Source organism: Melospiza melodia, chromosome 3, assembly GCF_035770615.1.
Source record: "Melospiza melodia melodia isolate bMelMel2 chromosome 3, bMelMel2.pri, whole genome shotgun sequence".
NCBI lineage: Eukaryota > Metazoa > Chordata > Aves > Passeriformes > Passerellidae > Melospiza > Melospiza melodia.
In genome coordinates, this window is record NC_086196.1 from 110,481,720 (window position 1) to 110,506,457 (window position 24,738).

Genomic DNA, 24,738 nt, shown 5'->3' on the forward strand with positions numbered 1-24,738 from the left:
CTGTCACTGCCTGTCCCACCAAAAACAGCCACTGTCACTGCCTGTCCCACCAAAAACACCCACTGTCACTGCCTGTCCCACCACAGCAGCCGCTGTCACTGCCTGTCCCACCAAAAATACCCACTCTCACTGCCTGTCCCACCAAAAACACCCACTCTCACTGCCTGTCCCAGCAAAAACACCCACTCTCACTGCCTGTCCCACCAAAAACAGCCACTGTCACTGCCTGTCCCACCAGAGCAGCCACTGTCACTGCCTGTCTCACCTGTGCCAAAGGATACAATGGGTTCAAAGGACAGGATGGTACCAACCTGCCTTGGGGATGCTCCCTGGGCAGCAGCACTGAGGCTCACAAATGCTCAAGAGACATCCTCTGATGCTTAATGATTCCCCTGTGTGAAAAAAGCCAATCAGTTGTTTTTAAAATTGTAAAAGTTTAATAGTAATAAAATGGTTATATAAATAGTAATATAATTAGACTAATAAAAATTTGGACAATTTGGATGAGGACAATATGAGACAATAAAAACAAAGAGTTATGGACAGTTTGGGTGCTTCTTTCTGGGCAAAATCAGCCCGAGAAAGGACCCACGTTGACAGAGGATTAACCCTTAAAAGCAACAGCCTGTTGTATATTCATACACCTCATACATGATGCATAAATTCCATTCAAACACAGGATTCTGTCTGGTCATCATCAGCTTCTTCCTCTGAATCCTAAGGTGCCTTCGATCCTTAGCCAGGCAGGAAGAAGTTCATTTCTTCTGATAAGAGAACAATAAATTCTTTTTCTCTAAAAGATTTAGGTGTCCTGTGGCTGCTATCTGGTGAGAGTACCTCATTCCTTTCTTTAAAAAATATCCCAGTTACATAGTTCCTATTTTAACTACAAACATTATCTTTTAACTACAAGACTATATTTATCATATTATTAAAATGTTAATGCAGCACTACTAATCAACACAACGAAATACATAGAGTAAATATCTGCATAGAGCCATATAATGTGCACTTTCCACACCCTGTAACCCAGAGGGCCTGTGAGCCTTCCTGCAGAGCCATTTCCCATGGGAAAAGCAGGTGGGCACGTGCAGAACGTGGCAGTGCCATCAGGGCACGTTTGCAGCGCCTGCCTGGGGCTGGTGAAGGGTGGGAGGGAGCACGTGGCACCCCTCAGAGCCCACCCACGGGTCCTGCCATCTCCCCTCGCTGTTCTGGAGGCATAAAAAGAGATGAAACATGAATTCAGCACCAGAAAAAGACACCACGCTGCCAGTGGGAAATGTTTTTTTTAGCCACAGATCTTTTGCAAAGGGGGAAATATATCTGTAGCATCTCATCTTGCTACTACAGACTCCTGCTGCTTTTTCTTCTCACATTCCCTTCTCTGAGCCAACCCCACACCTACAAGAGAAGCAGATCTGTGTGTGTGTGTGTGTCCCTGCAGAAGTTCTGGGGTTCCTGCCATGGAAAGCAGCATGTAAACCATCTTGGAGCAAAAGCCCCTTCTGACACAGAGGTCAGTCACTAGAAATTAAAGTATTTGATTTGGTTTCCTGGTTCTGGTCAGGTGTTTGAGTAAATAACCTTGTGCCTCTATTTCTTTTTGTCCTGGTGGTTTCAAGTCTTAGGTTTCTACACTAGGGAAGGTGTGTTTGGACACCCTGGCACCGGGCAATGTGGACAGGGGGGAGCTGGCCCCAGATCTTGCAGGTCTGACATTGTTAATACACACCAAATAAATGGTAGGAAGCACAAAGTCCCAACAAACCAGCCCCAGGCAGGCAGTGCAACAGTGCTAGAAGTGGGATGAGCTGCTGGGCTCCCAAAATTTCTCAGTTTCCTCCAGAGCTGTCCCAGATTGGATTCACTCCACAGCCTCCTCCATGAGCTTTCTCTTCTAAGAGGCAGCAGGAGCTCTCCTGTGCTCTCTGGCTGTTCCAGGGTGGAAGCACAGTTCCATCCTGCAGAGCAGCAGGAACTGCTGAGACAGCTGGACAGAGAACACCTGACTTTATAAAAGCAACAACAGCCCCCAGAGCAGTAAATCCCTGTGGCAGTGTTCCTCACACAGGACACCAAATGTGGTGGTGTGCACAGAGGTCCCAGGATGAGGGAAGAGATGAGGATCTTGACTCCATGTTTCAGAAGGCTGATTTATTCTTTTATGATAGATATTATGTTAAAACTACACTAAAAGAATAGAAGAAAGGATTTCATCAGAAGGCTTGAAAGGAATAGAAAGGAATGATAATAAAATCTTGTGACTGACCAGAGAGTCTGAGACAGCTGACTGTGATTGGCCATTAATTACAAACAACCACATGAGACCAATCACAGATGCACCTGTTGCATTCCACAGCGGCAGGTAATTATTGTTTACATTTCATTTCTGAGGCCTCTCAGCTTCTCAGGAGAAAAGATCCTAGCAAAAGGACTTTTCATAAAATATGTCAGTGACAAATCCCCATATAAAGCCTTCCTTGCTGGAGGCATCACTGGTGGTGCAGGACGTGGCAGAGCTGTGAGTGAAGTGTGGCCCTGGGCATGGCAGGTCATCCCTGGGACAAATTTTTTTTTTTTTTTAAGGGCAGAGAAGTGAACAAAACACAGACTCAAATGAGAAGTGGGAAAGCTGTCCCCAGGGGCTGGGGCTGCCATGGGGGCTCCAACCCTGCAATGGCACAGGGAGGAGAGATGTGTTCCCCCAGCCTCTCACCCCTGGAACCACTCAGAGAGGAGATGTGGGCACCAGGAACCCTTCACCCCCTTCATCCCTGCTCAGGCTGGCTCTGGGATGGAGCCTGTGAAAAATGCGTATTTTGTGATTGGCTTTTTGCAAATATTAAAATGAATATTATATGTGTTAAGTTAGAAAGTTATGCTGTATTAACTTTCTTAAGTAGTGTGTATCTCACATTGAGATAGCAGCCACAGGACACCTAAATCCTTCAGAAGAAAAGAATTATCAGAAGAATAATTCTCTCTTATCAGAAGAAAAGAACTTCTTCCCATTAGGATTCAGAGGAAGAAGCTGGCACTGACCAGACAGAATCCTGTGTTTGAATGGAATTTATGCATCATGTATGAGGTGTATGAATATGCAACAGGCTGTTGCTTTTAAGGGTTAATCCCCTGTTAAACCTGGATCCTTTTTTCGGCTTATTTTGCCCAGAAAGAGGTACCCGGACTGTCCGTAACTCTTTGTTTTTATTGTCTCGTATTGTCCTAATCCTAATTGTCCAAATTTTTATTACTCTAATTATATTACTATTTTTATAACCATTTTATTACTATTAAACTTTTAAAATTTTAAAAACAAGCGATTGGCATTTTTCACTCTCTCACCCCTAGAACCACCCACAAAGGAGATGCGGGCAACACGAACCCTTCCCCCCCTGCCCTGCCCTGCCCAGGCTGGCTCCGGGATGGAGCCGCTGCTAGAAAGGGCAGGGTTTATTAATTTTAACCACCTCCCCGGCTCGTAGTGCGAAATCCAAACCCCCAAAGCGCCGGGGGGTGGAGAAAAAGCCTCAAAGCAGCGGCGCTTTGGGGGAACACCCCGTGAGGCGCGGGGCCCTGCCCGCCGTGAGGGGAGGCCTGCCCGCCGTGAGGCGAGGCCTGTCCGCCGCCGGGGGCACAGCGCCGCCTCCCGGCCCGCGGGGGAAACACCGGCACCGGGAGCCCGTGTTCACCGGCTATTGGGAAGTCTGTACCTTCCAAGTACCTAAGCCAATTGGGAAAGGAAGAGGGTGTTGTGACCAGGAAATTAGGATAAAAATGAGGCTGCATCCTCCAATAGTTTGGTAGACCCCAGGGGAAATGCCCCATGGCCATTCCCTTTACTCAAATAAAGTTACACAACTCCTCTGTCTCCTTTCTGGACATAAGCCTCTGGCATTGTGAATTTTTCTGCACACTTTCTACAACAATGTCATGGTGTTTCCTCAACTCTCAGGAGAGGTTTTCACACAACAGGGTTCTTCTTTGCATTTCAGGGTGGAGCTGGGTAAGTTTTGGAGGTTTTTGTTTTCCTCTGAAGCTAGGAAGAGGAGTCACAGACCAGAGAGACCCCAAAAACTGGACTGATAAGTCAATCAGGGGCTGTCAGTTCTGCAGGAGTGAGCTCAGCAGCCAGACAGGAAACGTGTTTGCTTTCCCACAGCCCAGGAGAGACCGCTGGTGCACAGCAGCAGCCTCACATCAGTGTCCTGCCAGCCCTGCCTCAGACCAAGAGGTTTCCAGTCCCCACATTCCACACTGCAGCGTTTCTCCTGCAGTTTCTTTTAGAGGATCCGTGGTGAGCCCCAGGCTGGGCTGCTCCTGAGGGTCTGGGCACTAAATGTGGCTTAAGTCTCATCTGTGCCTGTGTGACAGCTCCTGCTGTCCTGTGCTTGCACAAGCAGCCAGGAGGGAATTGTGCTGCCTTCAGGCTCTACAGCCAGATTCCTCCTTCCTTGCAGAAACAACCTGGGGGTTTTTGTGGTCCCAACCCTCTGGCCCTGCCCACAGTGCAGCTGAGAGGGAGATGAGCTGAGGGACTGTTTGGCTGTGCCAAGCAGCTCTGATTCTCCTGGGTGCTTTGGGATTCTCCAGAGCAGGAATCACAGGGTGGCACTCAGAAACCGCTCAGTGGGAGCCAAACACATTCCAAAAACTTGAGCTGCCTTCAGCCTGCAGAAGGGGGATGGAGGAATTCAGGCCTCTCTGGGAAGCAGCTCCCACTGAGCCTGGGCCTCCCACAGCCCCGGTTCTGCTCTGCTCCTGCCCTGCTCCCTGCAGAGCCAGTTCCTGTTTGTCAGGATCTGTTCCCAGCACAGGGTCCTTCCCTACTCTTGCTTTATGCAGCACTGCTGGAGCCTGATTCCCCCCCAGCCATGGACATGAAAGGCTGTTCCAAGGCTGCCACAAGCTGCACAGGGCAGACACTGACTGCACACCAGGGGAATGCTTCCCATATGCCTTTATTTGCAATGTTACAGGACTTTTTTACAGGCACTGTGCGTTGGTGTTCCAGACCGGTTTGGAATTTTTTTTTTCTGTATTACCCAATGACCAAGAGGGGTGGTGGGAACAGGGAAAATCCCTCACAGCAACCATTCCAGCCTCCAGGAAAGCATAAGACATCTGAGAGCAACAATCTGCTTCTTCTGAAGCCACAAAGCAAGGGATCTGGTTTATAAACAGGCTTAAAAAATAACGTACATATATAAGAACAGCTCGAAGCTAAAGTACAGCAGTAAGTGGTACACAGCTACATAGCATATCTGTTCACAGCCTTTCTCCAAAGCTGGAAAAGGCATGGCTTAAAAACTAAAAAAAAAAAAAAAAACACAGTTAAAAAAAATATTCCATGCATTAAATTTTAGTGTTTTGTGCAATTAAAATGGGATGAAAATAAATATAACTTAAAAAAAAAAAAACAACCCAACCTTTTCCATGACACTAATGGAACAGAGGCAAAGTCTATAAGGCACTTCCACATGGGCTAGTCTAGAAAGCCTGGCAAGGAGCTAAAACAGTGCAACCATTTACAATGGCATCTGATAAGCACAAGACACCTGTCTGGTGAGCTATGAGCTGAAAAAAACCTTAGGAAACTTCAGTCCTTGGGGAAGAGGCTTGGCTGCAGATGCCTTGGTGGCCAACTCCTCCTTATTGCTGCAAGGGAGGTCTCCCCCATCAAGGGTGCTGGACCCATCAAATATGGCAGAGGGACTCTGGACAGTGGGTTTGGGGATGGATGATGGAGCAGGTGAGGGATGCATGGCTGCCAAGCTCCTGCACCACAGCACTCGAGGCAGGGGCTGCTGCAGCCTCCCCTCCCCTCCAGCCTCTCCAGGGATGACCTTTGGCGCAGCAGCCCTGCCGCTGCTCGCTTCAAATGTTCCAGGAAGTTAAAAAATAGCCTCCACCCTAAACAGGGAACTGGGTGTTTTCACAGGAGCAGGAGCACAGGGGCCCTCACACAGCCCCAGCAGGCAGCTCTGTGGAAAAAGGGGGGCACAGGGATGTCTGAGCCCAGCTTTGCTTTGCCAAAGGTGTCTAAGCTGGGTGCTGCCTTGCTGCTGTGAGCCTTCACCTGATGCAGATGGAAATTATGAACATGCCCTGGGCTAGGTGGGAGCATTGGTGACACTACACATGTGCTCAGCTGCTGACAAAAAAGACTGATCGACCTGGATGGCTACTTTAGGTCTCATAGTAGTCCTTTAGGAGCTATTTTTCCCAGCTAGGGAGGACTGGAGACCCCAGCTAAGGTAGGCTGGAAGCAGTTCCTAGCAGTTCCTAGCGGGGGAGCTGAGGCTCTAGAGAGAAGCCCAAAGTTTTGCTCACCAGGGCACCCAGCATGGGGAATGTGGGTAGGAAGCACCTGGCCATGGCAAATACCTGTGCCTGACTGCAAGGCTCTGCAGCAGGAGGGAAGCCCTTCAGTGCCACTCAAAAATAACAGCAACCTCTACAAGATGTCTTGAGCACAAATTAAACCCCAAATGTGCCCTTCTAACAGCTCTCTGAAGGACTTGGCACAGCCAGCTCCCTGGGCTGAAAGGCGCTGGCAGAGACAACCAAAGGGCTCCCACTACAATGTCCTTCACCATCTCCACACCTCGCTCACACTCTCTGACTGCCAGAGGGTCCTGGGCACGGTCACTGAGTGTTTTCAGGATGATCCTGGTGCAGGAAGAGGCTCCTTCCTCTGCCAGCCCTCTTAACATCAGGCTGAGCAAGAGACAAAAGCACAACAGGCGAAGCATGCCCTTGCCCCAGGCTACCTGCTCCCACTGACTCTGCAAAGCCAAGGTTTCAAGCTCAGCTTTTGCTCCTGCAGGTTAGCTCTCTATTTACAAGGAGGGGGGAAACAACCAAGACAACCTAAAAAAACCACAACAAAAACACATTAAATAGGGAGAGTATAGCTTTCAAATGGGGAGGGCAAGGGCTGGAAAGTGTCTTGTAGTGCAGTTCAGAAGAGTCAGTCGGGGGCAGGCTGGGGTAGTGGCAGAGTCGGATGCGCGGCTTTAATGCAAGTCTTCGCTCTGGGACAACTCTGTCAGGATCTGAATGAGGTTGTCCAGCCCCCAGAGGTAGCCATCCTCTCTGTTCCCTTCCACCCAGGGCACGTTGTGCTGGAGAACTTGTCCCTCTGGCAGTGGGGTGGTTTTCCCAAAGTCAATCATCCAGACTTTGGCTTGTTCCTGCTTGTCGTGAATGAAGAGGAGAGAGCTCCCAATTACCTGTGGAGAGGTGAGACCAATTAGTGGTGCTTCTGTTGCTCATTTTCAGCCCTCTTTGGGGCTTTCAGACACCTTGTCTCAGTCAGGCTGCATTTCCAAGAGATGCTGCTGCAATTTTGCATGAGGAGAAGCAAGCTCTGTGTGCCACTGGTTGTGTTTGCACATGCAAATGGGGCATTTGGACAAGCTGATTTACTCATACAAATCCCAGGTCTTGGCAGAAGGAGAGCATCAGGAAAACATGGGCATGAAAGATAAAGATGTCACTTTGGAAAATGAGCTAAGGTCCCTTAGCAAGGAATGAGATGAACTGTCTCAACCTTCAGATGGGGTTTTAAGGCTGATTCTTTGTGATCAGCCTGTGCTCTCTGCACTCACCAATCCTGCAGAACACCACTGCAGGGATGGGGACATTCCAACTACAAGTAACTTGCAACCTGCTGTCTCCTGCTTCAAACACCATTGTATTACACCCACACTGTCCCTAGAATATTTTCCTGGCACTCACAGCACTCCAGGGATGCAAAGTATAGAGCTGCATGGATTTCCTTTCCTCTGAGTTCACTCAGCTGCATCTGCTTTGAAGGGCTTCTTCCTATCCATCCTGAACAGCCTTGGGGAAAATCCTGTAGCAAACAGTGGCCTGTGCAAGACCAGGGAAGCCAGGAGGTGCATCTGGGCTCTGACAGCAAAAGTCTCAAGGCCTGTTGCAGTGGGATGAGACCCCACAAGCTCAATGGTCACCACACACAAAGAAGAGAGATGCTCAGCAGCTTAGCATCCTGACCCACCCTGGCTCACAGTGCCACCAGGCTGACAGCCAGCAGCAGCTCTGCTGTGGCTTTCCAGTGCTTAGGAAATGTGTATCAATAACAAGCCAGTCACCATCATGCTCTTCTGCTTAATCTCTTCCTCCAGTCAGAAGATTTCAGCAGGGGCTTCTACAGAAAAGCACCAATGGGTGCATTTCAGAGCTGTTCCAAATGCAAACCGCTTTCCAAATTCTGATATGAGCGAATTGGTGAATTACACTCATTTTTCCCTATGTCACAAATAGGGACCTTGGTGACCAGAGTGCAAGGGTTGCAGCAGAGGTGATGCAGAGCACTGAGAGCCAGGAGTGCCCCTTGTGATGTGGAGGTACATGGAAGAGAACCCAGTTGGTGTCAGCCCTCCAGAACAGCAGCACTAAATGTTACTGGGGACTCCCACATCCCTGCTATCAGCAGGGCTTAGCCTGAGGTTTGCCTTTAGACAAGGGTTTTGAACAGGATGCATGTAGTGTTTGCAAAAGCTGTTATAAATTTACATTTTTCAGGAGACTTTTTCCTCCAGTGTGTTGGGAAAACGTCCAAGGTCCAGAGATGCGTATTATTTCCAAGAAATGCTTATCTTTAGCTCTCCTCCTGCTAACCTCTGTCTTGGCCAGGACAGAGCATTCTAAATTTAAGGAAAAGCCTTTTGCTGACATTCCTCATTTGTGTGTCCTGGACTGCCCAATTCCCCTGCAGCTCCTTGGAGGAGCCCTGCTCAGCAAGGGCCCCACGGAGGGACACAGAGCTTGGCAGACCTTCTGCTGTGCTTCATCTCAAAGTGGGATGGAAAGTCAAAGCTGCTGCTTTTTAATTTTTAAGGAGTGGAAACTCCTTTCAAACCCTCTTTGAAAGGCTGCTTTGTTTCTGTGTTTTCAAATGAAACCCTGGCACTCAGTTTCAGGGAGAATTTTGTTTCCTGTGCTGAACTGCCTTGAAACCCTCAGTTTTGACATTTCCCTTCCAGGCACTGCCACCAGGAGGCATGGCCCCATCTGCCTTTGGCTCCTGGCAGGACTCTCCGTGTCTGGCTGGGGCTGAGGTGCCTCTGGATGAGGGACAGTGGGCTCTTGGACTCAAAAACTCCTATGAGGCTCTTTATTCCTACACCACACATGACAAGGACACGCACTCTCGTGTTTTGTTAAGTAAATGTAACAGCAAAATTATTGCATTAAATTGTGAGGCATTTCAGTTCCTGAAATGGCAAAAAAGACAGTGTTCCCTCCTTGTTTTCCCATCAGCACTGAGTCTTCACTATAGAAAATGTTGGTATTGTGGACACTCATTTCTGTATGAAATTCCTTTGAAAGGTAGAGTTCATACTGTGGTGCCCCAACCAGCTCAGGAAAGGCATTTTTGGGGTATCTGCAATTTATGGCTGTGGTGAAGCCTTGTTTGATCATGTGGAGCAACTGTCAGCCAAATGATACCTGACATGCATTCAAATAGACATTTATCCCAAGAAAACCCCTGTTCTTTTACACTAGGAAATTTTCCCTGTCATAAACAGCCCAAGTTCCTCCTAGATCACTTTTAATCTGTTTGAACATTGGCTTTCAGTGGATTTGAGCCCATGTCAGATGCACAAACATTGCATGCTATCATCTATATTTGCACGTAAGTATTGCATACACATATGAAAATACAGATATAAGAATAAACCAGCCTCTGACTTTGACTTCTCTCCTTGGACAAGCTGGGATTAAACAGTTTGCCCCTCCAGGCAGATCTATATAAACAGCAGAATTACCTCATGGCACTTGAAGAACGGGGATGTCTCCAGGGTAGCACGGATACCCTTCAACCGGTTCAGGTAACTGTTCTGGAATTACAAAAAAAAACCCCAAATCCAAGGCATTAGTGTTGCAGGAACCTACATAAAACCCACTGCATTGGGGCAGACAGGAAAGTCACCCCCATGCCCAGAATCCTCCCACAGACCTTTCCCTCTGGAGAGTTGTTTATGATCCACTTTTCCTTTTGGTTTCTACATCACCCTGAGCTCCTGTGGCTTTCACAACTTAGTGAAAGCATTTGATTTTGGTGAACTGGTGCTTTCTGCAGAGTGCCCTTGCCTCCTCCATGGTGGGAACACCTAGCTCAGCAGCTGCTACTTCTTCCTCTCCCCTGCACTCCCTTCATAGATCAACTCTTCACTTCAACTGCCTTTTTAGTGCTCAGGCAGTCACACATCATGAGACCCTTCTGCAACTCTGTTATCAGCACTTTTGCAAAGCTGGTCCTGTGGGCAGAAGGGCTTTCACCATGGCCAGCACACAGGTCAAGAGCCACAAGCCTGTTTGAACAAATTACTGGAAGGCACTAAACATTCTCAGGGGGCTCCACTGCTTTTGGGGTTTATATAGAAGAATCAAGCACAGGAACACACACACAGACATAGCAAGTATCTGGGCACAGTAAAACACCTGCAAGGGGAGAGGCGGGACTGCTGTACTGCTGTATAAAAATGCACTGGCCAAGGAACCCCACCCAGAGCCATGGCATGATGTGTGCTCTAAGTTCTCTGGGGTTAAAATGCAGCCAGGCAACTTCATCTACAGATCCAGGAAAAGCCCTGGGTAACTCCTGTGAAAGCAAGCATGCCAGTTTGAAGGAGACAGTGCCAAGGGCCTCTCCAGCTGGAGCACTGCACTTGGAGACTTGATACAGCACAGCTTAAAATGGGAGTGCTTTGTCAAATAGGTTATTTGACACAGTTGGTGTAAATTGTTTACAGCCAGATCTCTTATTCTCCTGGCAGCTTAGGGAAGCTTGGAAAACACTGCCTGTGGCTTGCCCATGTGAAGCGTGCTTGGCACAGGATCAGCCTGCTGTGAGAAGGGCACAGGCACCCCCCATGCAGGATGGGAGCCCCCAGCACTCACACCGGGGTACAGAGAGGGCTGGGGGGACCACCAGCCCAGGGGTGAGGGACAGAGCATGGCTGTGACTCCTCAGTGGGGTTTGGGAGCCAATCCTGGAGATCCTCAGCAGGCTCAGACTTGGGTCAAGCAGTGCTGCTACAGCCAAGTCCCTTCCCAGCTTTCCACTGCTACCCCTTCACCGGGACAGTTTCTCTTCAACACTTCTCATGCTTTCTAAGAGACATTGCTCAGGCTTCAGCCCTGCAGGCCAGGGACCTGATGAGCTGAGGCCAGGCTCCACAGAACTGCCCTCTCCAGGCAGTGCCCCCAACACCCCTCGCTCACCAGAACATTCCTGTTTCCTCTGGTGAACTCGCTGAAGGCCTCCATGACTTGTTCCTTTGTCCGTGTCTTCTTGAAGTCCCGGTTCACAGTGCCGTCCTCTTTCTTGAAAAGAAGGGACAGGGCTGAGTTGGATGGGGAGGGAGTTGGGGCAGGAGAAGTGTTTCTGCAGCCATTCATGCTGCCAAGCAGGATGTGACCAGCGTTTCTGGCAGCTGAAGGATCTGTCTGTGGAGCAGGGCTGAGCACAGGCAGCAGGTCTCTGCTTGCACATCCCAAGTTATCCCACAGCCCCAGTGCATTGATCTCTAATGCAAACAGAACTCCCCATCATCAAATACTTGCCCAGGTCACAGGCAATGCAGACAAACTCTCCTCACAGCCTTACAAACTCTCCAGGTGCTTGCTGCTAACAGAGGCTGGAGACACCTCTGGAGACATTTGGGCTCAGAAACATCTGTTTCTGGTGTTTCTGAGCCCAAATGGTTTCCCATGGCTGCTGTGGCTGAGAATGGCACTGACACCAGCCCTGGAGTGTCTCCCTGGCTTGGGGAGGACAGCAGAGCCTGATCACAATGGGACAAAACTGAGCATGGATGGGAAAAACATCTCAGGAGCAGGAACAAAACTGCTCTGTGAGAAATCCTCCATGGACCATCGCAGCAAGGAGTAAGCCCAAGGCCACCTGGCCTCACTGGTCCTCTGATAATCCATGGATCACAAACCCTTCAAGGCATCAGCCTGGCACTGAGATGCAGTGAGCAGCCTTGTGCTCTCCTCTGCCTTTTCCCGAGGCACATCCATCCTTGGCCTGCCACGGCACGGCTTGCCCACTGCAGGGACAACACTCAGAGGCTCCTGTCTGAACCTCTGGGCAGCTCTGTAGGTCTCTCCCCATTTCCCTGGTCCTTCTGGGGCTCTGATTTTTACATCAACTCATTTCATTGTCCAGAGGGGCCCTGGGACAGGCAGGCAGATCTCACTTCCTGGATACAGGGGCTATTTTAAACCACACTTGCTCATGCTCACAGCTCCATTGCAGGTCTCCATCCCACTGCCCCACACAGCTCGTTTGCACACAATACAGCAAAGGGACAGGGGCCAAAAGACATCCTGTGGGCTGGGGAAGATGAAGGAGCAGAGGCTGGGGGAGGAAAAAGGCACAATGAATTCACTTGCCCTGGAGGTTAGAGATCCATCCAGGGAAGTGCCCCAGCACAGGGCAATGAGCATCCCCCTGGAGAGGTGGCTTGGGGGAAGGTCAAGTGCCCAAGACAAGCCTGCCACCAAACCAGCACCTGAAGTGCAGTTTGGGATGAATCACACAGCACACTTCAGCTTCCAGCTTGTGTTTGGTGTAAGCATTAACAAAAGTGGTAATAAAAGCAACACACAAAAGAAAAACTCCAGGAAAAACTTTCTTTGTACCAATTGCACTGACTGCACCCAGCTTCAAATCACCCTGGGCTCAGCCTGACCATTGTGCTGCCACAGGGTCCAAAAGCAATGCTCAGGGCTGGCAGAGTGTGTATTGGCAGGGGTCAGGGACAACCTTTCCACTGCTGGGATCTGTGCTCTCAGCTGTGACCTTGCTGAGGATGCTCTGGTGTGTGATGGACAGGGGAAGGGCACTTTGCTGCTGCATGTCCCTCCTATGAGCCCCTGACATGGCAGCTCAGAAATGAACCCACCCTCTCCCAGGGGGATGATCAATATCAACCTGGACAAGGGCCACAGCACTAATTCCACGTGTAAAGAGCACAACTTTCCACAAAGCATCCAAGAAAGGAGATGGACTTGTAAGTGCTCCTAAAAATACACGCAAATCACAGATGGCCTTTCCGATAAGGCGGTCTCAGCTTCAGGAAGGCCAAGCAGCCTATCCCTAGTGCTGCTCCCACCTCCTGCAGCTTCCTTGCCCAGCCAGAGGTTGCTGCCACCAGGCTGACAGCTGCCATGCCATTCCCAGGTGTCTGAGCCCCCAGGGGGCTGCCTTTCACACAGGAGCAATGTGAGGGGGCTGATAAGGGCTATCACAACCTCCACCCAGCAGCGATTCCAGCTCAGCTGGCGTCACTGGGGCAGGGCTCAGGTCAGCCACATCTCTGCCTCTGGCCCTGCATGGCTTGGCACACTTAGGGGGAGGCTTTCCTGCCTGGTTTAGGGACCCAGCAATGCCATCCCACCGTGGCCTTGCTGCAGGCAGTGGTGAGTAAGGCTCAGAGCAGGGCAGCAGCTCGGGAGTGTCACTTCTTTCAACGGGGCCACCAGGGATCACTTGTGTTACTTTCAGCATGGAAATTTTATTAATAGCTACTGTTTCCAACAGGTTCAAGCTATTCCAGAAAGTCAGATGAATGTCATTATCTCCTTTTGCAAAGGAAAATTTCCATTTTAAAGAGGAAGAACTGGATCATCAAGGCCACCTGGGAAAGGGAGAGCTCAGTCAGGAAAGGGCTGCTATCCTCATGCCCAGCCCTGAGCTGCCTGTTTGCCCTACCTGACTGTGCTATCCAAAAAGTTTCCACTGCTCCTCTCCTTCCTATGAGCCCTTCCCACATGTCCAGGGTCAAATCCTGTCCTTCCCTTGCACTTCTCAGAGCTCTCCTCAGGCAGCCCCCATCCATGAGCAGATTCACCACTGCTCTCCCCAGGGAAGCATCCACAGCAAGAAATAAAACAAGGGAAGACACCAATGGCACCTTCCCTAACACACAAACTCAATCCCAGAAATAGGGAGAACAACAGGGATACAGCAAAGCATGACCAGCCCTGTTGGAAAAAAAAAAGCCAGCTGTGAAACAGCATGAACTGCTAATGCTTTAGCTTAGGGGAAAATAACCCAGAAGCTGAGGGATTTAAGAAGAATTACAGTAATTAGAGCCTTGATCAAATTAGTCAACCCCCTAGCAGCAGCAGGAATACTGCTGGAGGCCAGAACTTCTCAACATTTTTCAATTAACGGGCTGCTTCACCTCTTCGAAAAAAAAATCCACTGCTCAGATCAGGCAGCAACTTGTTTAAGGTCGGCTAAACAGAGGTACAAATCTCATAACTCCTTTATGGCTTTTATTTCCCTTCACAGGGTTTTTTGGCCTCCCTGGGGATATGATTTGTTTAGGGTTTGTTTTTTCTTTTTTACATTTTTTAATTTCAAGTGCTTCGTATATAGCCTGACCCCTAAACATGCCCAGACTGGGAAGCACTACTGGAGGCCAAGGATATATCCTGCTGGACTGTAAGTAGATATTTCTGATTACACCAAGAAAGCAGGGGAAGAAGCAGTGCATGGGAGCTTTAGTCCTAACTGGAAATGCTACCAAGGAAGCCTAAAAAAAAATCTGTTGTGAGAGCTTTATTGGGGACTGCTTAATTTGTTTCAATTCTATCATTTTGACACCGCTATCTTCAGGCAGGAGGTTTGGCTACAGAAACCCAGACAGGCACTCTGGGAGAATTCTGCCCAACTCAGGGTGAGAAAAATAATCTGTGATCAAGAGAAACAAACTCCTCCAATCAAGACACATGCAGATATGAGCCATTGTTTCCACTAAGAGCAAGTGGCTGCTCTGAGCTGGGGCCTGGGCCCTCAGCAGCTACCCAAGCCTGAATTACTGCAAACACAACTTGACAGAGCCAACACCATGCCCAGGCATGCAGTGAAACCCTTGGCTCAAGTTTGATGTTACCTTTAATTCACACTGGCTGGCTAGCAAAAGGCACAGGCCATTGCTGGTGCTCATGCAAGCAGCATCACTGATACTCTGTGGCTACACACCTAATTGTTCAAGTGCCATCCCAGACACCTTTCTCACCTCCCTGGAGAAAATCTCCTGGGCTGACTCACCTGCTGGGGACACAGAAGCATCCCAGCTGTGTGTGCTTGTCCCATTTCACTGGGGCTCAGCTGCTGAATCTTCCTGGACAGGCTGGTAAACACACCCTCCTGACTGACTGTGGCTAAGCTCCCAGCTCCAACCACAGATGGGCACACGTTCAAGCTGGGATTTGGATTAATGGCTCAGCCCAGTGGCAGAGCAGAATTGAAAGCAAACAACTAATTTGAGCCTTCAGGTTGGAGGATGGCACTTTGTATTTTGCAGGGAGGAAGAAGTCAACCAAGCAAGCTGATGTAATGAGATTATGTCTAAAACCATCCTCAGGATGATGCCCTGAGCTCAGCTGCACTCTCAGAGCAGCAGCAGTGCCCTGGCTGAGGTGCCTGTGAGATGCTTTGGCTGAAGGGGCAAAGCAGACCCCATCTGGGCTGCATGTATGTGTGCATGATAAGACTGTGTGTATGTAGAGAAAGACATCCCAGTGCCCTGAAACAACTTCCCTTCCTGCTCCCCATTGAACTCTCCCTGAATTCTCTACTGCAGCTGTTTTCCTATTTCAATCAAACCTCAAATTTACTGCTGTTTACCTTGTCCTTTTAGATCATTAAAAGGAGAAAGCACCTAAATTTCTTTATTTTTAATATAATTTCTGGGTAATAGCTGTAAACTTTGCCATGATCCCAAGTGAAGAACTTATGTTAGCCCAAATTCAAAGAGCAGTAGGAGCCTTGACCCAGATTCAGGAAAGCATGCAGCTAAGCACATCCTTACTCTCAGGAAAGCCCTTCCTGATGGGAATAAAGGCAGCCAATGACTGATGCTCATTTACACCTTTCTTGAACCAATTTCTTGTAATTTAATAATTAATTTAATTTGCTCTGTGTGTGCACCTCTGTGAGTTTGGCTAGTGAGCTGTTCCCTGCTGTTCCCACTGGCCAGGCTCACCTTGATGCCCTCGATCCTGAAGCCCAGTGTGGCTGTGGAGCTGATGGTCTCCCTCCACTGCATGTAGCGGGGCTTGGTCACAGCACGCAGCACGTTCTCCTCCTCGGTGGGGGCATCAGGGTCCACCTCAATCATCTTCTGGTACATGTCCTTCCTCAGGCTCGGCTTCTTGCGGGCCTTGATCAGCTCCTCCTCCAGGTACGTTCTGCAGGGAGTGAGGTAACAGACATGAGGTGCCACACACCCACAGACAGCCCTCGGCCCAGAAATCAGGCAGATCCAGGACAGCTGATCCCTAAGGAGTAGTGCAGCATAGGAAATAATGGAGCACACCTCATTGTGGCTGAATCAATCCTGATTTAATTATCACTCCATCATCAACACCCGATATCTCTGCAGTTCATCGAGGAACCACAACCAGTCTGGCAATAACAAGGGAAGTTATTTCTCTTGCTGCTGCCACACCAGCAGCCTCCTCATGTCACCCCTTGTCCTGAGCTTACCCCAAAGTTCAGGAAACCTGAGCTAAACATGGCTTTCAAGATAAGCCCAGGAAACTGTGCACACACTCTAGGAGCCAGCTGAACTGAAGACATGAAGGACATTACTGTGTCCCAGCCTTCAGCATCAGCTGCTGCTCCTGTGCTGTCTTACATATCAAGAGTTCTATTATCATTATGGTGCCAGGATTCCATATTGCCAGGGTTTCATACCTCCTCAATGTTTCTCACAGGCAGCTCCTCTGAGCACTGACTGTTCCCGGTCCTTGCAGCAGCCATCTGGCTCCAGTTCCCACCAATCCACACTTTTATACCACTGTTCTTATTGGCTACAGCTGTGGTCTGTTAAGATCAGGCCTGCTCCTAATCTTTAGTAATTGGTCCACCTGCAACTCTTTAGGGGATAAGATTACATTCTATACCACCTTCATTTACCCATAGTGTATCCACCTACGCTCCTGTGCTTTTGCAATTCCTTCACTTTCTGCACCACGAGGGCTCTGCCTCACCAGATGCTAAATCGGGTGGTTTTCTGGGGATGATTTTGCCCAGTATAGGTCTGCTTCAAGTGGACTTCCTGGCAAAAGCTTTCTATTCAAGATGAAGCACAGGAAGGGATGCAACCTTGGCCAGATGTTTAGCACCACCCCAGGTCCACAGGGTGCAGCCAGGATGGGGGAATGGGGGAAGGAGGATGGAAGGTGCAGAGGAGTGTGCAAAGACCTTGGTTTTATCCATGCTTCAGAGAAGCACCCCTCTGTGCCAGAGCACAGTGGTGGAAAAGTTCTGCACTCTGGCAGATGCATAAAACCGTCATCCACAGAGTAATACTTCCTGCAGCAATAATAAACCACCACAGAATTCCTCTCACAGCTCCCAAATCAACCCTGGCTCAGCCTGGAAAGTGTCCAGGCCCTCCTCAAACAGCCCACCAAGCTGGGTGAGATGTCCCAGCAAAACAACACAGGACTGACCCCACCTGTCACTGTTCTACACCTCCCACTAGCCATGCCCAGCTCTGCAGAGAGAAAGTGCCCTCTGCCCATGCCCCTTGTGCCAAAATCCCAGCACCGAGTGTGGGATTCACCTCCAGAACCAAGCAAAACAAGCTGGGAGGGTGCTGAGTGGGTTATGTGAGACAGTGTTCCTGTGTCCCACAGGGCAAACTGGTGCCTTTGCTTAGGGCAGACATCCCCAGGCCATCAGCCCCCTTGAAAAATACTGCAGGTAAAAGCAATGAAAGTCCTTGGCTGAGATAATCAAATTCATTATTTTGGTGCAGATGAATAAAACAGCAGAATAAAGCAGCAGCATGCTGGATGTGCTGCTCAGAGGGCTAGAATTTCTTCTTTTGAGAATGACAGATCATCAATGTCTGTGGCCTGGTCCTCCCCATCGCTTCAGGCTTGTGCCATCACCACGGCTTAGGAAAGACAAAGTTTTGGAATAAGCTGCCACATCCCAAAGCCAGGCTGGCATGAAAAAAACAAACCTTTATCTGCCTGGCAGCAAGCTGCTGGCTCAGAGGACAGGTTTAATACCCCTGAGGTTTAGATTATTTGCTCAGCCATGGGGATGCCCCATTCCACAGCATTAACTCCATTCATCCTCTCTCTCCAGCTCCTCCCACAGCACCATCTTATTTTGGGATGACCATGCCCAGCACATTTGCTCCCTTGCCTGAGCTCCCAAGCCCCAGGTGCATAAATCACCTGACATGTGATCTGTGCATGGAAGCTTTCTCCCTCCCTTGGACAGCCACAGGAGCACCTGGGCAGCACATCCAGAGCTCTCCTGGTGCTGCTGTCTGGGTTTCCTTCCCAGAGCAGCGTGTGTGTGCCAGCCAGGGCCACATGGCTGCGCAGGGCCCTCTGCCCTTCCCTCCACCCCTCCGGTGGAAAGTATTCCCCGCCCCTTCCCTGCCGGCAGCCCGGCACGCCAGTTCGAGTTTCACATCGGGATTCAGGAGGGGAAAAAAAGATTCCTCCCTCGCACAGAAAGCATCAGCTTTTCCAGCAGCGCGTCTCCACCATGTCTGGGCTGCGCCTTTGCCAGCGAGGGGGCTCTCAGCCCTTCCTGCCACCAGCCTGCAGCACACCCAGGGCTGAAGGGTGGCCTGAGGCTGTCCCAAAGCTGGCTGCCACCTGGGGCCACCAGCCCTGCTCACATCTGCTCTGGGACACCCTCGTCAGCTGTGGCACAGCTCACTCAACAACTGCTGCCGGCCAAGTGGCTGCAGCCCGGGATCCTGGTGGATCTGGAGAGATGGTTCTCAAGGAGGACACGGGTAATGTTGCTCATCTGTTAGGAAATATTTCAAGGGCTTTGCGTGAAAGGCACTGAGCTGCTCAGCACACGCATTTCATCCCTGCAGTGCGCATCGGAGCAAAGGCTGAGCAGAGGGGAAATTTCTCGCTCACTGAAATTGTGCCTTTCAAGAGTCTTTATTTCATCCCTCTGGTGCCCTGGGCAGGATCTCCTACACCCCATGCCTTGGCTGTGGCTTGGCTCATGTGGCAGAGAGAACCTCCCAACAGCTACTGTGCCATTCCTGCATGCTCAAACCCAAGCAGAGTGCTGTCCCCTCCACCACACCAAACCTTTCCCAGCATGCAGGACAGTCAACAAGCAGAGAAGGAAGGAGCCTGGTGTATCCTTTCCATGCCCAGCTTTCCCCATGGCTCTATCATGGTATTGGCTGAGCTTTACCTGAAGACAGGTGAGCCTTAATTGTGCGTTTCAGGCAGTTTTACCTAGGAGATGCATTTACTTTTGAGCATCCTGTCTTAAAACTCAGAAAACCTCCCCAGTGCCACTCACCTGACCCCCATTTTGCAGTCCATAACACAGGGGGAGTCAAACTCAGCCAGCAGATCTTCCATCTGGTTGTATCTCTCGCCATCCTTGACCACATCTCCGTGGTAGGCAGGGACATAGGGCTTCAGGACATCGTTCATGAGGCGGTCGAGGCACCGCTGCTCCGATTCACAGTGCTTCTTCAGGATCCTGCCATTGGCCGCCGCCTTGAAGCTACCTGAGGGGCACAAGGGACAATGTGGCACTTGCTTTGGGTGGCAGGGGGACAGGAAAGGCAGCCCAACACCTTGGAACAGCTCCATCTACACCTGCACCCAAGGAGTCCCTACAGGCAGGACTGAAAAGCTCAGGGGTTTATGAGCAGCACCGTCACACCCCAAGAAGGCAGAGACCCGTCCTGCAGCACCCAACAGGTTTGCTTCACATCCTCTGTGCACTTTCCTGTAGGCTCACATCTTTGTGTCTGTGCTCACGTGTGGGGCACCTTTGTGCTGGGCGGCATCACCTGCTTGGCAGTGGGTCAGGAGCTGGGCCTGGCTCTCACCCAAAGCACCCAGGAAAAAGCAGCAATAATTCCTGCCGGCCCTGGGAGGCCCAGAGCACCTTCACACTACCCTCACTAGCACTTAGATTAAGTCACTCTCCTGGGCTAGAGGCTGGGAGCTGCAAGCTGTGACACTCATGCAGCAGCCTGAAGCAATTGGGGCCAGCAAAGCTCATTAAGCTGGGATAATGAAGGTGGCCCTCCCTGTCACCACTCTGTCCCTCCCCATGTCTGTACCTGCGTGTCCCGCTAGCTGGATCCAAGGGTACTTCTTCTTGAAAGACATCACAAACGGGGACCAGTGCACCATATTCTTGATCTTCCTCCATGACTTGCTCTAAGGGGAAAAAAAATCATGAAGGTGAATGCAATGTTTTAAGCTTTTACTGTCTATAAAGTCACTTCAGGCAGCACGCAGCTGTTCTGGACAGGGAAAGAGGCACCACAGCCAGCGCAGGATGGAAGCAAACAGAAAATCTGCTCTTTTCCCATTGTGCTGTGCCAAGCCACTGGGCTTCAACTCTACATTCAAAAATCACGAGTAACTTCACTCAAGTGGATGGTGTTACAGCGTTGTTCCAGTTGGCTGCTGCTGCTGCAGAGCGCCCAGCCATCCGCACTGCCTCGTCCCTGCTGCTCCCTGCATCCCTCTGTGGGAGCAGCAGGGACATTAACCCATCCCTGGGCACTGCACCACAGGGACATTAACCCATTCTGGGCACCACAGGGACATTAACCTATTAATAGGTACCGCAGGGACATTACCCCATCCCTGGGCACCGCATTAGCTCGCAGCAGATGGAGAGGGAAGGCAACCCAGGACTGCCATCCAGCCACAAAACCGAGCTGCAGGTCCTGAGGGGAACAAGAGCACAGGCACACAGAGGCTCCCTGCCTGGCTTCTGTTCCCCCTGAAAGGCAGCTGCTGTGTCCATTAAGCTGGCAGCCCACGTGTGTGCTGATCCGCCCGCTCTGGCCCATCTGTAACTACAGTTCAGAGAACAATTCCCTGCTGACACGTTGTGTTTCTCACCAGATAGATTGCTCTAAACTATTTACATGACTCTAAGAAGGCTGCACTGGAAGGCACACAGCCTCCCTCAAGGCTCCTTCCTGAGAGTTTTTCCCTGGATTGTTCTAGGGAACACACCACCAGCAAAAGGCAGGGGATGACCTCTTATCTTGGCCCCAGAAGGTGACGGCACAAACAAATTATGTGAACGATATACAAGGGCAACAATGGAAAAATGCCTTCTTGCAGGAGCTGGGACAAACAGTGTAGTCCTTGGCTGCTCCAAGCTCCTGGGTTCAGCTGGAAGCCAGATAAATTATCCTCATTTGCTCCGCTGTGAAGGCATGGGAGGGAGCCTTCCAGAAAGCCCAAGTAATCTCTTCCTCGTGTTTGGAGAACTGGCCCCTGTTCCAGTAATGCTTCACAGACAGGCAGGGAAGAGCCAGCAGCCCCAACTTGCAGTTTGGATGCTTGCTGGGGGTGAACTCACGGCACAGGAATCCGTGCTGGGAACTGCTGACATGTTTAAATGGCAAGCAGCAAGAAGCCAGACAGATATGTTCGTGTCTAAAGCATGGAAATTACACCAGGGTTATCCCATGCACCAGCCCGATGGGGAGCAGGGAGATGCAGGGTGCTGGGCAGCACAGGAGTGGCAGAGGGGAACAATCAAGGTCTTTCCCCACTTTGCAGCCTGGCAGGAGCAGGGCAGCCCTTCCCTGGCAGGCTGCCCGTGGCTGGGAGCGTCCCAGCACAGCCTGGCACTGGGACAGCCTTGCAGGAGTTTGGCAGGAGCTGCCCAGGCACGGGGTGACACCGGGCATCCCCTTCTCCAGGGCTCCTCCACGCCGAGGGCTTGCTTGCTTTGGCAGGGGGGGTCGGCCAGTTCCCTACCTGACATGAGGATGGATGTTTTTATTTCCACACAGAGTGCCAGAACTTGTGTGTTTTAGCTGTTCTTTGTTCTCCTTCTGGCAGAGAGCGAAGGGGAAGCGGGGGGGTGTCCCCTCCTTTTGTTTTTAAAATAGTAACACCAAGTCCTGGCTGATGTCATGAAAAAAGGGGGAAGAGAAAGTCTCCGGGGGAGTTTGGACTCTGAAGGAGTGTGACCACCTCCTCTAAAAGAAGGAGTGCTCCCCTCACTTGCAGCACAGCATCGTAAGTCACTCAGTCCCAGGAAACATGCCAAGGCAATGTGCCTTCCCAAGCCAAGATTTTGGTTCGTGGTGGTTAGAGCTTTATAGTTAAACCCTTGAGGTACTTCAAGGTACAGGCAGAGTGGAGGCAAAGAGTCCCTAAAGCAGGGCAAGCCACTCTGGCTTCTCCCTGCCAGGGCTTTCCCAGGAGTGATGCTCTCCATTCCAGCACTGCTCCCAGGGCAGGGTAATGACCCTGAGTCCCCTGGAGACACAAAACTCAACAAAAACCAACCCTTCTGCTGATCTGAACGGGTCACAGAGCCAGTCACTCTGCACAGCCATCCCAGGAACAGGTAGCACATCCTCACCCCCTCTATGCCAGAGGGAAATGTTTTCACCCAGGCCTCGCCCAGTTTCAGGCACACCTTTAGCCAGGTATTTCCAACCCAAGTTTTAAGGACATGTGTAACAACCTCTTTTATGGCGAAGCTTGAGGCACCTTCATCCATTTCAAGCCACTCCCAACCTGCTGGAAATGGACTGCAAGGTCAGCTGTCACTGCTGCAGGGGTGACCCACAATGCTGATTCACAGAGCCCCTTTCTCCCTGCTTCCCACAGGGGCAACCACTGGACACTAGTAGGGGAGAAGAGGGACTACTGTCCCTCTGATTCCTTCAGGAGCCACTGGATTTTTGTTTAACACCTGAGCCCCCTTCCAATGAAATAAGGAGAAGTTTGCTTCACCAAAAGAATGTTGCTGTGTAGTGGCAGTGCTCAAAAGGCTGAGTTTTGCAAGGACAGATTCTCTACTAAACCAGCAGCGGAGGGGATCCCAGAGGAGCAGCACTGGCCAATGCCCCCAGGGATCCTGCCACTCCCTTTTCCTGAAGACAGCAAAATTCTCCCTAGGTAGAGTGTTGCTCCAGAAAGTCAGCCTTTGTACTTTCCCTTGAGAGATGGGAGGTGGCTTTTAACCATCTGCAGGGTCCTTCACCATGGCAAGAGGTCTCTGTTCATTCAGACAGTGATGTGCAAGCAGAGATCTCAAAGCCCATGGTTTGGGATCCCAGCCATGCCAACCTCATGCCAGGCTCTACAGCCAGCCATGGAAAACCAGAGCCACAAGGTTCACACCACTCCAGTCTCACTCCACATGCAGCAAACAGCCCCTCCACTGCCTCCTGCCCTGCCTGGTGCTATTAATAGGCAAATCGAGTATTAAGGCTATTTACAGTAAAGAAATCTTCTTTAACACTGTGTCAGCCTGTTGGGAACCATAAGGTCGCCGCCTCCGGGCTCTGCAGTAGTCTGTAACTTTTGGTTTACATTTCAAGGAGTTATTTGCTCACACATCCAGGAGCACAGGCACAGCTGTAGGTGCATGGAGGTGTGGTAACTCCCTGGACTCAAAGGATTTTTCACCATACTGAAAGAAACAGCTCTGCAATTACCAAGTGATGCAGGTGAAGGGCAGATCTGTGCTCTTCTCATTTGCCTGCAAGGAGCTGAACCTGCAGGTGGTCATTTCAAAAGGAGAGCACATTTCCAAACCTTTTGCATGATCAAAGCCTGCACCTGATGTGGTACCCTGGCTCCCAGCTCTCCCCCAAACCAGTCCTTTCCCTCCCAGAAAACTCAGGAAGCTGTGTGCACTGACTGCACTCCTGCACAGGCAGCAAGAGCATGGAGCCTGTATAAGCAGGGAATATGCACGAGGTGTCTGATGCAATTCAACACTTTTTATTTAAAACCTGGTTCAGCATCAGCAAATGCCAGCTGATTAGCTGTTAAGTAAATTATTTAGTGACTCTGGAAATATATTTAGCAAGGAATGGCACCGTTTTCCCTAATAGTCTGCCACATGGAGAAGAGGCTCAGCAAGTGCAGAACCAACTCTGGAAAAGAACTTCTCAGGGTTTCTGCAGCACTCTGCTTCTGCCTCTGCCCTCTTACAGCTTTTGCTTGCTGCACAGAGCAGTATCCCAAGCCAGGAGTGGGATACAGGCCAGAGGAGTTAATCCCTCCCAGTGAGCACCCACAATTGGTCAGGGGGAGAGGAGTGCTGGCAAAACAATTTTATCGGCTGTATGTTTGACTTCACTTATCTGAAGCTTAAAGCAAACTCTGGGCTTTTCCCATCTGTCAACAGAGGTTCATATGGAAAGAACAACACAGGAGAATTTAGTGCCAGTGCAGAAGGTCAGAGGATATATTGTGTTTAATTAGATTAAACAAAAAGTGACTGATGAGCCCAGTGCTCGCTGTACATTTTCTCTACTGCATATTTATTCCTTTAATGTCTGCTCAAAGGAGATGTGCCTTTGTCAGACTGCCTGCTGCCTCCCTTTCCCAGCATGGACACTGGTGGAGTTTGACTGGTGTTATTCCCCATGCATGGAGCCAGCAGGGTGCTCTTCTCTTTCCATGCATTCAGCCAGAGAGATAGGCAGTAACTGATTTAATTTGCTGAAATTATGCTTTCCTATGGTTTTACGGGACCAAAGGTTCCTGGAAATAGTAGGAGCTGGACCTGTATTTTAGTGCTTTTTATTAACATGGTTAGAGGCAAGATTACACAGCTGGGCCAGGGGATGGAAAAGAGTGGGAGCAGCATTAAATTAATTATTTTCCCAATTGTGAAAAGAACTTCAGCTCCTTTCTCCCAGGGAAATCATGAAATAT

The 24,738-nt window shown here is 50.2% G+C and overlaps 1 protein-coding gene across 1 annotated transcript in view; it reads right to left on the minus strand.

Annotated features, from left to right (window-relative positions):
* Positions 1–4,946: 4,946 nt before the first annotated feature.
* The window catches only part of ITPKB (inositol-trisphosphate 3-kinase B), a 65,946-nt gene continuing 46,154 nt past the window's right edge, over positions 4,947–24,738 (minus strand). Inside the window, exons 3-8 of the mRNA XM_063152591.1 lie at positions 20,142–20,241; positions 19,364–19,577; positions 16,044–16,248; positions 11,263–11,364; positions 9,804–9,875; positions 4,947–7,238 (exon numbers count right to left, since the gene is read on the minus strand). Of these exons, the coding sequence (XP_063008661.1) occupies positions 7,023–7,238; positions 9,804–9,875; positions 11,263–11,364; positions 16,044–16,248; positions 19,364–19,577; positions 20,142–20,241 (909 nt within the window). The 3' untranslated portion in view covers positions 4,947–7,022. The remainder of the gene's footprint in view (positions 7,239–9,803; positions 9,876–11,262; positions 11,365–16,043; positions 16,249–19,363; positions 19,578–20,141; positions 20,242–24,738) is intronic.